This window comes from Nelumbo nucifera, chromosome 3, assembly GCF_055504915.1.
Source record: "Nelumbo nucifera cultivar China Antique chromosome 3, China Antique-T2T, whole genome shotgun sequence".
In the NCBI taxonomy this organism is placed as follows: Eukaryota; Viridiplantae; Streptophyta; class Magnoliopsida; order Proteales; family Nelumbonaceae; genus Nelumbo; species Nelumbo nucifera.
Window position 1 is genome coordinate 20,809,276 of NC_142651.1, and position 15,582 is coordinate 20,824,857.

The 15,582-nt window shown below is 37.3% G+C and overlaps 1 protein-coding gene across 2 annotated transcripts in view; it reads right to left on the reverse strand.

Moving 5' to 3' along the window:
• Positions 1–7,377, reverse strand: part of PPC4 (phosphoenolpyruvate carboxylase 4) — a 37,942-nt gene extending 30,565 nt beyond the window's left edge. The window contains exons 1-8 of one of the 2 annotated variants that reach the window (XM_010264143.3): positions 7,063–7,377; positions 6,629–6,792; positions 6,373–6,487; positions 6,200–6,277; positions 6,034–6,102; positions 5,867–5,945; positions 5,637–5,713; positions 5,295–5,390 (exon numbers count right to left, since the gene is read on the reverse strand). In XM_010264143.3, the coding sequence (XP_010262445.1) occupies positions 5,295–5,390; positions 5,637–5,713; positions 5,867–5,945; positions 6,034–6,102; positions 6,200–6,277; positions 6,373–6,487; positions 6,629–6,792; positions 7,063–7,218 (834 nt within the window). In that variant the 5' untranslated portion in view covers positions 7,219–7,377. The remainder of the gene's footprint in view (positions 1–5,294; positions 5,391–5,636; positions 5,714–5,866; positions 5,946–6,033; positions 6,103–6,199; positions 6,278–6,372; positions 6,488–6,628; positions 6,793–7,062) is intronic. The other variant, XM_088900922.1, reaches the window with a different exon arrangement.
• Positions 7,378–15,582: the final 8,205 nt, after the last annotated feature.

Here is a 15,582-nt window from a genome sequence, read left to right on the forward strand (position 1 = left end):
AACTAGGCCAAGGATAATAATAAAAGAATCCAGCCTAAGGACCTCAATACAACTATAGCTACACCACTTAGACATATGTACCAGTGCAAACACAAAACCCCAATTAACCGGATGCATGAACACAATCCATACAGATTGGAAGAGGAGGGAATCTGTCTAGGACAGCTAAGAAAGAAAGGGAAGGGTTAGAAAGTGAATTGGAGAGAATAGTTTATAGAGAAGAGGTTAGTTGGGGGCAGAAATCAAGGGCAATTTGGCTTAAAGCTGGAGATAAAAAACATGGCTACTTTCCATGCTTATGCTAATGCTAGCAGGAGAAACTTAATTTCAAGGATTCAAGTAGGAGATGAAGTGGTGGGTACTTGGGGATACAGGAGAAGGTGTGAATTTCTATAAGAAGCCTTATACCACAAGACCTTGGCACTGGTTTTCTTTGGAGAGACTGCACCTAAAAAAGTTAGTGAGCTTTTGGTAAATTGGATTGAAAGAGAGTTTGAGGTGGCAGAAATCAAGGAAGCTTTAAAGGAAATAATCAGTGATAAAGTAATGGAACAGGATGCTTTTAATTTTACTTTCATCAAAGCAAACTTGACTGTTTTGGAGGAATATTTCTTGCTGATATTCAAGGAGTTTTATGATGAAATTTTGTTGGAAAAATGGGTAATGCTGCTTTTGTCTCTCTAGTTCCGAAAAAGAAGCGGGTGGTAGACAAAATATTTCAGACCAACGAACCTGATCTGTAGTCCCTACAAGCTGCTAGCAAAGGTGTTGCCAAAGAGATTAAGACAAGTGATTCATGAGGTAGTGGGTGAAACCCAGATGGCGTTTGTGCAAGGGAGGCATATTTTGGATGGGGTGTTGGTGACAAGTGAATGTACAGATTCAAGGACATGAAGTGGGAAAATGGGATTGGTGTGTAAGATTGATGTTGAAAAAGCATATGATCATGTGGAGCAAAGTTTCTTGGAGGAGGTACAAAGATTGATGGGTTTTGGAGAAAGGTGGAGAAGCTGGATGTTGACATGTGTATCTTTGGCATCCATCTCAATCCTTATTAATGGTGTCCTGCCAGAATTTTTCCAAGCATCTAAGGGGCATTCATCAAGGGGACCCCATCTCCCCTTTACTCTTTGTGCTAGTTATGGATGTTTTAAATTTTTTAATGAGTAAAGGTGTGTGTGCCTAGGTTTGGTTGGTGGCTTTAAAATAGGGCCAAATGGCTCATGTATATCTCACTTGCAATATGCTGATGAGTGATGACACATTAATCTTCTTGGAAGCATCAATGGAGTAGGTTCTAAATTTGAGGGCTATTTTGGCGAGCTTTGAAATGTTGACAGGTTTGGGAGTGAATTTGTCCAGGAGTGTTGTGATAGGAACTGGATGTATTAGAAATTAAGTGCTATCTAAACGTTCTGCACTGTTTGATTGTAAAATTGGGGAACTCCCATTTACCTATTTCGGCTTTCCGGTTAGTTCTAAGTCATATTCAGCATCTTTGTGGTGGCCAACTATTACTGGAATAGTGGAGAGGAGGCCAGATAGTTGGAAGGCCAAATATCTATCTTTGGGGGAAAGGATTACACCCATCAGAAGCACTCTTTCAAGCTTACCAACTTACCTGTATTTATTAGAAGTACCAGCAAAGGTGGCAAAGAGGGTGGAGAAGATTCAAAGAGATTTCTTACAGAAAGGTTTCAGGGGAGTTAAGAAATGCCATCTTGTTAAGTGGGACAAGGTTTGTAGTCCAAAGAGTGGAGATGGGTTGGGGATAAGAAGGTAAGAATCTTTAATAAGACATTGCTTGAGAAATGACTTTGGAGATTCAGGTTCAATAAGGAAAAGGAGTCACTTTGTAGGAGAGTGGTGGTGGGGAAATATGGGGTTGTGAGGTTTGTGTGGGAACTGAGGGAGGTCTCCACTTCATATGGGGTGAGTGTTTGGAAAGGAATGATGTCTTTTAACCAAGAATTCAAAAACTTAACAAGAGTGTATTATGCTGCTTTTGGATTGGGAGGCAGAAGAGTGTGTTATGCTGCTGGAAGATAAACTTGAAAATTTGAAGATCTCAAGCTCTTTAAGGGATGAATTATGGTGGAAAGAGTGCAAATAATGGGAGGTTCTCTGTGAAACCCTTCTATGCAATCTTGATCGAAGCCACTTGGACCCATCACAGGTTGGTGGTGTATGGGGTAATCCTGTTCCACTGAGAATAGAAGCATTTGTGTGCCTCGTTGCAATGGGCATCATTCTAAAGTGGATCTTTTTCTTTTCTTTTTTGATTGATAGCTGCAAATCTCATTTATAAAATGAAAAAGTGGTAAAAGTACAAGGAGTATAATTACAGTGAACAGTCAGTGAGAGATGAAACCTATTCTCTCTCCAAAACTAAATTTTAAGAATAAGGTTCTGGCGTGGGCAGTATTTGCTACATATGCCGTGAGCAAGAGACAGTGTGCCATTTCTTTATCTCCTGTAAGGTTGCCAATTTCACTTGGCGTTTCTTCTCTTCCCTGTTCAGAGTTAGAGGTTTTCAGCCAAGGACTCATGCAGAAATCTTCTCTTCTTAGCCAATGATTAGAGGTAGTATAAGTGCTAGATCGATTTGGAGCCGCATCCCTTTTGCAGTCTGCCGGGGCATTTGAAAGGAGAGGAACAAAAGATTGCTTGAAAACAAGATCAGGGGCATAGAAAGACTGGTGACCAGGCGGACATAGGAAAATTTGTTTTAGAGTGGATGTTGGTCCATCCAGACTCTGCACAAGTTAATAAATCAGATTTGGGGGATAGGTTTTGGGAAGTGATGGAATTGCAAAATTATGTTTCCGATTGTATCTTTCAGTAGTCTTGTTTCTTTTCCTGAAGGTGTTGCCTTAACACCTTATTAGGTTGTAAATTTGTAATCTTTTTTCTATTTTATTTAATGAACTATTTCCTTTTACAATCAAAAAATAAGTATCATTCAACTTCATGCATTAATTGAATAAATAGGCAGAACAGGTTTTTAGTACAAGCATGTTTCAGAATTCAGATCATCATAAAATAAAGGTCACTGCTATTAAGATTAAGTAGGATGGGAAGGAGAAAGTCCAATGGGATGAACATTGTGGAAAAGGAGTGAAAGAAGACCACACTATTACCTGCAGTAACTTCAAAAATAAACCTTTTGTTCCAATAAATCAACTCTAACATTTCAATTAACTTTAAATTAAAAAAAAAAAAATCAACCCAAACATTTCAACTGAACAGTTATATTTATAGAATAATCATGAGTGCTCGGATATCCCTTACACGCTCCAACTTCAACTAGGAAGCTAACCCAAAACAAATTCCAACTACTTCAAAACTAAGGCAACTAATAGGTAACCCATATGGACTTCAAATAAGGATTCTAACTCCTGAAATAACTTTAATACTTTCTAATCCTAATAAAAACTAACTTATTATAAAAAAACCAAAAGTTATCAAAAATAGGAAATAAAGATTTCATTATAAATAGTATTGCAGGAATAAAGTCAGAAAGTTGCCATAAATAGTAATTTCAATTTTGACCAAGAATATTAAATTTTTAGAAGACTTAAAATCCCTGTTCCTAAGATGCCAAAAAACCAGAAAAATAAATTTTATAGACTCGAAAAAGTACTAAAATCCAAAACACCCAAAAATTATGAAATGAATTGGTTGAAAACTGAATTCTTTTTCTATGGATTCTTCCTTGCTTACAAGACAGCATCACTTTAGCTTGGTGGGAATGATTAGAAAGAAAATGTAAGGCTAAATATCAACACAAAAACAGATGAAAAGTGCCTACCCTCAAACTAGTTTCAAGGACGATTATGAAAGTTGCATGGATAAAAGTTTGATTTCTATGAGCATACCAAAGTGTTCAACCTACTAATTGTGAACTATTAAGTGTCTTACTCCAAAAGAATAACTTCCTCCTCTACTTGTTTGGGCTGTGATAGCAGACTCATGAATCAGTGATTAAGTACCATTTGAATCCAAATATGTTATGCATTCACATCTTCGGACAAGTGCCTTCTAGTGGTAAATTAGTTATTACTGAACTCACAGAACGTTCTAAACATGGCTAATTCAAGTTTGGTCAAGGTCAAGGTCAAGGTCAAGATCATGAAAACCCTGTGGTGGTAAAATATTTAATTGTTTCAGAACATGGTAATGTATTTGGAATGACTGAACAAGAGGTAAATGAATTTATTTGTGGAACTTACCAGAGTGGTAGGTAGCAAAGTTATAAACTACACTGATGATCCCAAGGCTTTTTTAAGGGGACCTAAAAAATGAAGAACTACATGCTAATCCAAGAAATCCAAATGTTTCAATAGAAACTAAATCCAGAAAGTTCAAATGATCGGAAAAAATAGAATATTTAATAACAGTCGCACAAAAAGGCCAAACCTCTAACTAATTTCAGTTTATCATACAAGGTAACTTAATTATATTCTGAAAAAACTATAAACTCCCAAAATTATAGCCACTCCAAGTTTGGAATTTAAAAGAGGTATAGAGAATGTCCCCTTTGATCCAAAGAGAAACCATCAATGGACTTTTGACTATCAAGTTATGATCACTAGAAGGTGAGTGTGTTATTCTTCTCTTATCAAAGAAAACTCAAATAAAAATCCATTTTGATATCTAATATTCATACAAAATTTATGATGAGACCACCATCTGTTCATTTTATTTCTCGCTATATCACTTAGAGAAAACAGTATGCTAGAAAAAAAAAATACACATTTGTTATGAAATATATCAAAGCATTCCAAATTTAATGGCAAAATTTCAGAGAAGACAAATATGTAACATGGATTTTTTATTCTCTACTTCCTTATCAATAAAAACTAATAGAATCATTTGAGAAAGCAGGGATCAAATCTTGATTAATTGTATCCATGTGCACACAAGAGACCATTGCTTGGTGCAATGGTAAAATCTCACGCTGAAAAGTATAAGAATGTGGGTTTCTCAGGGTTGCCACTTTGTGATAAACTCCAAAGCTTAGGCACCATTGCTTGATGCAATGGTAAAGAAAAATCTGAGGTTGAAAAAGCATCAGAATGTGGGTTTCTCAGGGTAGCCACTTTGTGTTAAAATTCCAGAGTTTAGGTCCACACCCAATCAACCCTTCTCAAGATCCTGGCTTGCATGGACCAGCATTAGGGAATGGCCATTTTGTTTCTACAAATACTTCTATCTAACCATGTGGAAGAAGCTACTTTTCAGTAGAAATAAGAAGTTTAAGTTTTCAAAGCAATCAATGGTACAAGTCTTACCTTTGCTGTTACATTTGGATTTCCATCTCTGTCACCTCCCATCCAAGAGCCAAACTTTATGGGTGTGCAAGTTAATGGCAGTGGTCTTCCTGTATGCTGTGAGAGTAAAGCACAACAAAACTTCATAAGAATGAGAACTTATAAGATAGATTATATCCTTTCAAATATTCCAGCAGAAACCCCAGATTGGAGAAGTGTACAGTTGGATAGCAACCAATAGAGAGAGAGAGAGAGAGAGAAAGAATTAACAACTTGAAAAGCTCTAATGATAGCCACCCCAGGACCCAGGCATAAGTATTGAAAATTAACAAGAATCTGGAACCATGGATTGAAGAGACAAACCTTCTTCAGGGCATTGCTGACACGGCGTAAATAATGAGGTACAGCTTTCCAAAGAGACTGCTCCACTATGTGCAAACCTGAAAACAAAGAAACACAGCCATTACAGAAAAACACTGAAAGAGATATCTTAGTAAATAATAGCTATGTTATTTTTTGAGTCAATAACAACAATAATAATAATGACAACAACAACAACAACAATAATAATAATAATGAGTCAAGTAGTTAACCAGCCCTAGCTTCATCTACAGGTGTAGGTTTGTGGCGCCTTAGCTCATCTGTCTGCCATATTGCAGTTATCTCTCTCACCTAGCAAAAAAATTCCAAATGAGGTGGGGACATTTGCGCCACAAGATAAAGGAAATAGTTTCCAAGCTTTCCAGGAAAAGATACGTACCAGATCTTCAATCAACATCTCCCTGTCTTCATGGCTGAGATCTGGGCGATCATTATACTCGAGAAGATGCTGCAAGAAGCTCAGGAAAAATAAAACTTATTAAACAATGCTTTAAAAAATTATGTTTGTGGAGTTGCCTCAAGAGAGTTACAAATAAACCACTCACAGCAATTCTAATGTGTTTGTATTGTAAGGTACGTCGGTTTATTTGGGTGGGATGTGCAGTAAGAACAATCTCAACCTCCTGTGGTAGCAACCAATGAACATCACACAGAAAGCACATTCAGTAGGAGTTTAACTCCTGGACCAAATTAAATACCCTCAAAATCAACATCAAACCTGCTTGCAAACTGTATTATAGAGCTCGTCGGGAGGAACCCCTCCCTGTATCAACTGATTAAAAATGTCATCACAAGATTTTGACAAATGGGCTATATTACGAGCCTTACGCACACTGCATGAAGAAATTGTTTCATGAAAGTAAACAATCTGACTATTGGAAGATGTCAGGTGAAAGACATTAGGAACCATTGGAGTAAAGAACTAATCAAAATGACTTTTAATGGATAAGAGAGGAACAGGAACGCTAAATCACCTATGATGGGTCTCAGCAATACCCATCAAGTTGAGAAAGTGGCTGAAAGCCCGAGCCAGTGAAAATGCTTCTTCAAGAGTCATATTTGATATCTGCGATGCCATCTGCTTCTCGATCAACTCAGCCGTGTCCTCGATCCCCGCCATCCTCATATTACAAGCGCTCTAAACACGCATTCAATGCAATGAATCCTCAAATAAGATGATGAAAAGAGTGAAAACAAGAAAAACCTAGAACCAAAAATAGTAAATAAACCAAGATCAAAAGAAGCAACACTAAATAACTTCAGTCTCGATGAGTTGAAGATGAAGTGCTAAAAGACCACCACAGGAAGAGCTAAAGCTCAAGTTCGCACTTCACAACTTCGCAGCTGTTTATAGATAATTTTCAGCGTGAACAGTGGTAGATAAGAAGAGGAGCGTCCTATTGGATACCTGAGCGAGGACTCGATTCTTTTCTACTTTCTCCATGAATTCAGTCCCAACTTCTCGCTGAAGGACATCATTGAGTAAGCTTCCAAGTAACCTGCAGTCGTCTTCAAAGCCCTGAAACGAGATTTCTTCTGCAATATCATCTGTTGTATCAGTCATTGTAGCGAACTAGCGAAGTAGTTACAGGATCAACGAGGAGAGAAACAAAGAAAGCAGCAGATGCGACAGAGGGGAGAGGGAAAGACGGAGGCCAAAGTAGAGCAGAGGTAGAAACGTCGTAGAGTTACAGCTTACAGGTTGTCTCTTCGCTACGTCTCTAAAATGATGTTTCCATTTATACAGTGAGGTTTTTACTTATCATCAATGAAGGATTTATTGACACGTGGCAATCTTCCTATATTTGTGGGTCCGAGATAAGATCAGGATATTCCGGAATTTCTATTATATCCATATTAAAGAATAAATAAATATTCTATTCTTGATTGATGATAGGTATTAAATAAATATTTTTGTTCTATAAAAAAAGAATAAATATATTGGGAATATTTATTTATGACAGGTGAGATTCTGCCAAGATTTATGACATGGGGGCCTGCCTATAAAACAAGTGAGATTCTGCCTGTCTCCATTTTCAGGTTCCGTAATCTTCCCTTACTTCTTTAGATAATGTTAAGATGTCATAAATAATAGATGGCCAAATTTGATTATTGATGTAGCGCAAGTAGGAAATGATCTGGTTATCACTAATGATGGATTCGATGAAAAGAGATAACCAGAGAACTCGAGGGTGTTTATCCGATATGGTCATTCCGATGCTTAAGTTAGCACTTTGTTGCGAGCTTGAAGATGATATTAAATTGTGAGAGAGCTAGAGATCAGAGATTACGCATTTCTTTCGCCCCTGGGGGGTGAGGTCTTTATATATCGAAGTCGTCGTGGATTTGGTGGAGTAATTTTGGGATCCCTGTTGTGATGGGACCTATTTCCATGTTAGTTGGGGATAACGCCATCAACCGGTAAGGTTGCCTATTTCTGCCTGAATCGGGGAGTGGGTGAGCTAATATAGCCGTTACAAGGCACGATCCTGTAAGACGCGGGGTACGATGGTGAAATCCTTGGAATTATCATGTTGTGGTTGATATCACCTGAGCTTGTGTTCTTCAGATCCGACCTGTTGTGAATGTCGAAGTGCCTTAGTACCGAGGTAGGCTTGTCCCGAGGTGAACTCTTTTCGAGGTGGCCCAGCTGTCCGAGCTCGATCTGTAGCGGACCTGACACCGGTATCCTAGTCACGATCTGGTGTCAAAGTGATCTAAGTTTGGGATGATCTTGGCTCGAAGTAACTTTAGTTCGGGATAACAGGGTACCCGAAGTCGTTTTATAATGAACTGACCACGTTGAGTTGTCACTTTATGTCGAGTCATGCCCACGTGCAAATCCGCCCTCATCGATTATCATTTGCCAATCGTTCGATCACCGAGATGAATAGTGAATCCATTTACGGAGCGGGCCCACTGAATTGGATCTTCCGCTTGATTCTACTTGCGACCTGGCGTCTCGAAGTCGATGCCTCGATGGAGTTCACATCTGCCCCTATTAAACGCGCCCCAAAAACGCCCCACATGTATATCTCATCGTGTATTAAGAACATCTCTCACTTGTCATCGGAAAATGCTCTCAATACACGGTTGAAATGTGCTGTGGGGGCAGATATGACTTCGCCTCGATGGTGTTGGCGTTGGGATTTTCGAGGGACAACAAGACAGCATCATGTCAGAACCACACACATGTAACACAAGTATTGGATCGGGGCCTATTAAAAGCATTTACATTTACTTCAGTGGGGCCCATAAATATCTCGGGTTGATCGAATGTTTGTCATTTTGCCTTCTTGAAATCATTAAACGAGGTCTTATCACATATGAATATCAATATCTGATGAGTCCGGATATGCAGATCACTGGCCACATTCACTCAACCGTACATATAGAACACTGTGGTCACCGATATTCTCGGTGTGCGGCTGGATAAGTGTGGTCAGCAGATCCGAACTGATATCGGATCGGGTAAAGGTTCCACGACCTCAACAAAGTTTGGACTTCGGAGTATCAATTTGGGTTATGGACATTTTGGGGCCGAGCAAGGGTTCCATTCAAATTCGAAAGGGTTTAACAGATTTCTAGGCTTGTGTGGGTTTGGGCTATTGGGCTTTTATCCGATCAAGGGTTTCATCAATTTTGATCCCAGCCAATTCACCTATTTGAGTAGGTTGGATTATGATAGGTCATGGGTACCCACATCCATTGCAGTTCCCAAAATTGAACAATAACACCATTTTGCCTCCGGTTCAAATCAAGTCCAACGGTCACTGTTGGGACTATATCCGAATTCCGCCTCTACCTTTTTGCATCTCCTCTTCACTTATATCCGTTCGTTCCACTTTTTACTAGATTTAAGGGGTATTTTGTAATGTGGACGAGAAATTGGTGGGTGTGAACTAACTTATACCACATCCTGTGGTAAGGACCAATTCATATTACGTCATAGTCCACAATTGTTCTAAACTGTGGATAGTGTAAACCGAACTAGTCCACACTCACGGTGGCATTCTGTGGGTGTGGTGCCATACTTTTTTATTCCATGTATCTCATATATATTTTATGGGAGATCTACACAGTCGATCATAAATGTCTATTTTTTGCATTTTATATGGTAAATAAATTGAAAAAAGGCATCAATATCATGTAAGCAACAATTGCATTTTTTAAATAATTAAAAAAAATATTTTAAATATTAAAAAATAAGAAATTAATATTTTAAATATGATTTTATTGATACAAATATTAAAAACAATATTTAAATAATGAAAAAATAGTTGAAAAAGATAATCATTGAACTTATGGTATAATTAACATTAAAAATTTATTTGATTGATAAAATATTAAAAATTTAAAATTTAAAAGTTATTAAAAGATTAAATAAAATGAGAGTAATTGGACCAATGTAGAAGAAGTGTGTTTCACTGAAACTTTCACACAAATTGTCCACACCATAGTGTGGACCATCCACAAGAAAATACTATAGATGATAAATTGGGGTGTGGCCCGAATCCACACTATTTTGTAGATGGGGACCATCCACACATAGTAAAACACCATATTTTACCATGGATAGGACCAAAATGGTCCCGTCCACGATATTTAAAGACTACCAAACACCACCTAAATGGATGGATTGTTTCTATTAAGAGATGGCAAAGCTTGGTTTTCCTAAACTTTTAGCAGCATCAGTAGAGATGGTTAGGCCATCAAAAATATATGTGGTAGAGGAAGAGGATCTACTAAATAGGGAATGATTTCTTAGGCATTGGTTGGTAGGCAATGTTGAAAATATTCACATGGCACTCACTATGATTGTGGACTGAGGCCATCCATTTCCACTTCTCAGGTCTTTCTAGCATAGTTTTCAAAATTGGACTAGATCGGATGGTCAGACCGGAAAAGTGGGAACTAGTTCCATCGAACCGTCAATCTGGACAACATTTTTTGGCCATTTTTTAAGTTAAAACAGACCATCTATTGGAACCAGATAATGAGACCATTCGACCCGGAAAACCAGTCCCCATAACAGTTCCTTGTCTAGTCCGGTTTTAAAAACCTTGCTTTCTAGGATAATAGATGTTGCAAAATCTGCCTAATGTTCGCAAGTTTTCTTCCAAAAATCTATAAATTCAGAGTTCTGATGGCCTATGGTGGTATTTTAGCTTTTTCTATTGAAAGTGATTAAGGAGATCTCTCAACGTATGAGGTCGGTTTTGTGTCTTCTTTTGAAACTAGTTTCTTCTATTAGGGTTCTTAATCTTCTAGCCTAGTGTCCCACATAGCAACAACCTTTCCTTCAAAATTTCTATGATTCATGGGTTGAAATAAAGGCTTTTAAAATCAGACCAGGCAGGGAACCGTTCTGGGACCAGTTCTTGGGCTGAATGGTCCAATCATCTAGTCTGGCCCATTTTGATAAAAAATAAAAAATAAACAATGGCCAAAAAGTGTTGTAGGACTCGATGGTTCGATTCTCGAGTAAGTGGTCCGTTGACCAAATCAAGTTTTCCGATCCGAGCATCCGGTCTGGTCCAATTTTGAAAAATCGGTTGAAGTATATTGTCACTTTGAATGTTTATCAATTTATGTAATTAATGCAATTTCTACTTTTTTTGTTGTGAATTTTTATCATTTTCATTGTTTTTTCTGCAATTTTATGTCAAATTATGTATTTTTCTTAGTTTTGTATGGATGAAATATTTATATTTTTATTGATATTTGCATTGGGTTAGTTGGTCATAGGGGTGAGCAAGAAAGCCCAAAAAACCAAGTTAAACCAAAAAACCGATTAAAACTGAACCGAAAATCCGGTTAATCGAATTAGTTGATTCACTATTCTTAAAAAACCACAAGTTTCAATTTGGTTTCAATTAACCTTTTAAAAAACCAACGATTAACCGAACCGACTGATATATATATATATACATATCGAGGCCTTCAAAATGAAAAATGGAGTAGAAGAAGTAAGAGTTTGGGAATTTGAAGCAAGTTTTGAGGGAATGGCCTGTAGTGATTGGTGTTTGCTGAAAAAAGGGAATACATATTCATACCTTCATACCTAATCTCACATGTGGATTAAATTTTACAATCTTCTGAGAAAAGTGGTACTAATTTATAAATTATTAAACCATATAATTGTCTCAAAAGATTATTAAACTAATCTTTAGAGAAATGTGGTACTAATTATTAAGTGTTCGGATTTCCTACTAACTTAATCTACTCTCCTCTCTATTAACCCAATTAAAATACACCACTTGTCCCTACCCATGTTACAAGAGATTTAGCTTCTAATAACTCACTAAACCTTGACTTCCGTTACATACTACTTTTTAAAAACAAAATATCTATTTTTTATGCATAAATATGTACTCTCCTCTCCTTTCCTTTATCTCGCGCGCTAAGTAGGAATTTCCAGAAATGACAAATTTCAGACCAAACTAACTAGCATCCTGCATCTTAAAACTTCTAGCTGTTAAATGTAACATGATCTGTTATCAACTTCTACGTCTTTCTTCAGTTTTGGATTCTCAAGGTAAAAACTATCTATTGAAGATACGAACTCCAGTTGATTACATCTGATATTCTTCCCATGTTTTTGGTAATGTTCTACAACAAATTATTACAGATCCCTAATTGAATTATCTGCACTATATAAGTCTATTTGACCCAGTTGAGGAATTTACTCCCCACTTCCATTTCTCAACCCAGAAATTGATAAATTTGATAACATAACATGATAAACGATCAGAATGACTCTTTTTTTTGGATGATACTAAGTGAAATGTTCAAAATAAGCTCTATGAGGTTCTAGTTTGAGGCTCCTCAAACCTATAACAGTGACGACGTTCAATATTCTTAATTCAAACAGAGATGAACATGTTGCTTATTGTACTAATATATGCCTTTCAGTTTAATTGAAAGTAAGGTTTTCAAACCGTCATTGACCTGGATGGTTGAACCGTTCGTTCCGGGTACCCCAAGCCCAGTTCATCTCTGTTTGACCTGGGCGATCGAACTGTTGACAGAACAGATTATCCTTTCGAACCGGATGATCGGACCATTAACCCAAAAACCACTGGCCAAAACGGTTTCATTTCCAGATCATTTTTTAAAACGTTGATCGAAATTCTTTTAGGAAAATCAATAATAAATTCCTATTTAACCAAGCAATATTTCCTTAATTGGCAAATGACTATTTTATTATGTCAAGCTAGAAAAGAAGAAAGGTCACAAAATCACCAAATAAATAAAAGCAACAATGATTTGATAGTACTATATGAAGTTTGTAGCTACCGAATGTTTAGTATTTGGTGTGAATCTATATAACTTGATTTCAAATTTGCATTTCTGGAGACTTGTCGTTAGCGTGCAAGAGAGAAAGGGGAAAGAAATGTTTTGGGGTAACTAAAAAGTAGGAATTTATTTTAGCTGAGGATAAGGTTTGATCAGTTGTTGGAAGGTTAAACTTCTTGCAGCATGGGTAGTGACAGGTGGTGTATTTTAATTGGATTAATAGGGAGGAGACCAGATTAAAGTTATTTGGGAATACGAGTTCAATTATTAAGCCCTGTAAATGAGTCACCGATTATATTGGTTTTGGTTTTATGATTTTATCCTAATTACGGAGTCAGAGCAGAGCCAGTTCTGGCTGTTTTCAGTAGATTAAGATTATTAATAATATATAAAGGTTTATAGTAATTTTTATTATATTTTATGTCTAAAGAACAAATTTAATAAACAATATATGAGATAATTTGGTTAAAAAATACTTGATTTTAGTTATATTATGAAAAATGGAGTTTTAAATTGTTATTGTATATATAATTATAGATGTCTTTCTAATGGGGTCAGACATGATTATCCCAATTAATACTCAGTTCGAAATTGTCTGTCCTGAACGAGATCCAATCCATATGAGGAAACACCTTTTTGCAAAAAGATAAAAAATCATACAAACACTTTGAATGCGATATATAGGTTTAAAGGTGTAAATTGGGCCGCAGCGTGGCCCGGCCTGGCCTGACAGTCTACGGGCTGTGCCAGGCCTGATATGATGGTCCATGTTGTGTTGGGCCAGGAGTTTGTAGTCCACAGGTAGGCTGTGCTCAGCCCGTTTGAAAACTAGCCGTCCCCCCGTCAAGCCCTAAGTCCCCCCCAACGACTAGTTTTAGCTTTTGGGGGGGGGGGGGGTATTTATACCCCTCTCAATAACTTTACAATGACCAAAATAGCCATATCCTCCACCATTCTTCTCATCACACCAATTCAACAATCAACATTCAACAATTCTCTTATTCTCTTAATCTCTTCCTTCTCTCAGTCTCTCTCATACATTCTCTCTGCAATATGAGCGAACTCTGATAGTCTGATTCTCCAAGTTAGCAATTTGGGAGGCTTGGAGCCTTGGATGTTGAAAGGCTTTAACCGTTGAAATGAAGTTGGGATTCTGAACCGGCAATCCAGGGTAAGTCCAATTAAATTTATTTTATTTTTTTTTGAATTAAAAAAAAATGGCCGACTCTTCCTAAAACCCCAAGTTTAGTAGCCCAATTTAGAAAATATTTAAAATAGAAGATTTTGAAGGGAAGGGGAAAAGAATAGTTTGCCAAAAATGTAGAAAAGACTTTAGCTATTGTAGGAAGGGTGGTACTGGCCATTTGAGCAGACATTTTCTCACATGAGAAGGAATAAGAAATAACCCACAATTTAAATGAATTGTTGAAATAGTGGAAAATAAATTTTAAAAATATTGGGAGAAGTCGAAGAACATTTATTGTCGCAATGGCACATGATCCGTGATCTACTAACCCCTCCAGTGTTTACAGACTACAGGCTACAGTTCCATCGGAGTCTTGTTTAGTTGTTTTAGTGCAGGTACCACTGTACCAGGGTTGGCTAGATGCAGTCATGATACGGAATATAGATTACAACTTTACAATTACAAGACAAATGAGGGCATGATACTATTACATACACCGGATATTTCACCTAAAGCAGATGGTGAAAGTCATGATTTATGAACAATACTTGACTAGTTGTATATAATTTTATATTCTTTCAAATTATTATAAATTTTGTTTTAATTTTATTTAATTTATTTGCTATTAATGTAATTTTGTAATTTCAATTTGTAACTATATTGTATTTTTTATATTTTATTAATTTATTCCATTTTCACATTTCATTCACCCAAGTATGAAGTATGAAATATCCAGCCATTGTATATTTCAATATTTGTATGCTTTGTAATTTGTATCATTATTCATTCAAATTTAAATGAAATAAAATTTATATTTGAATTGTTTTATTTATTTATTTTTTGGGTAATCGTAAATTCGTAATCCGTTCAGTCTAGCCAGGTTCGGCCCAGGCCCAAGGCCTGCCCTATGGCCTAGCCTAACACGGCCTACAGCCCAACATGGCCCAGGCCCGCGGCACGGCATGGGCCCGCACGGGCCTGGGCTGTGGGTCATGCCGGGCCGACCCTAGAATTTTCACCAGAGAGGGCGGCACAGCCCATGACGGACCACGGGCCAGCACGGCACAACCCACACTTTGCTCGGGCTGCCCACAGGCCGGGTGTCCACTTTACACCTTTATATAATACATTGCAAACATGTGGGAAGTGGGAACGCCTACATTGACATTCAAGTTGAACAATTTTGATAGTTCAAACATTGCTTGAATTGAACAAGTGTTCAGTATTCAACATATTGGTTTAAGATTGGCATATTCAAAACACGCAAACCAAGCCTTCCAAGGCGAGTCCGGATCACCTGCCACACAACAAAACACCTTTCAACCCTTTACCAACATAATCTCACTCCGCACAATTCATCTCATATATAATGGATTGTCCTACTTTTATGGTGGGTTCCAGTCTCATGGTAAGATGTGTGGTGTTAGATCAAATTGGTAGAGG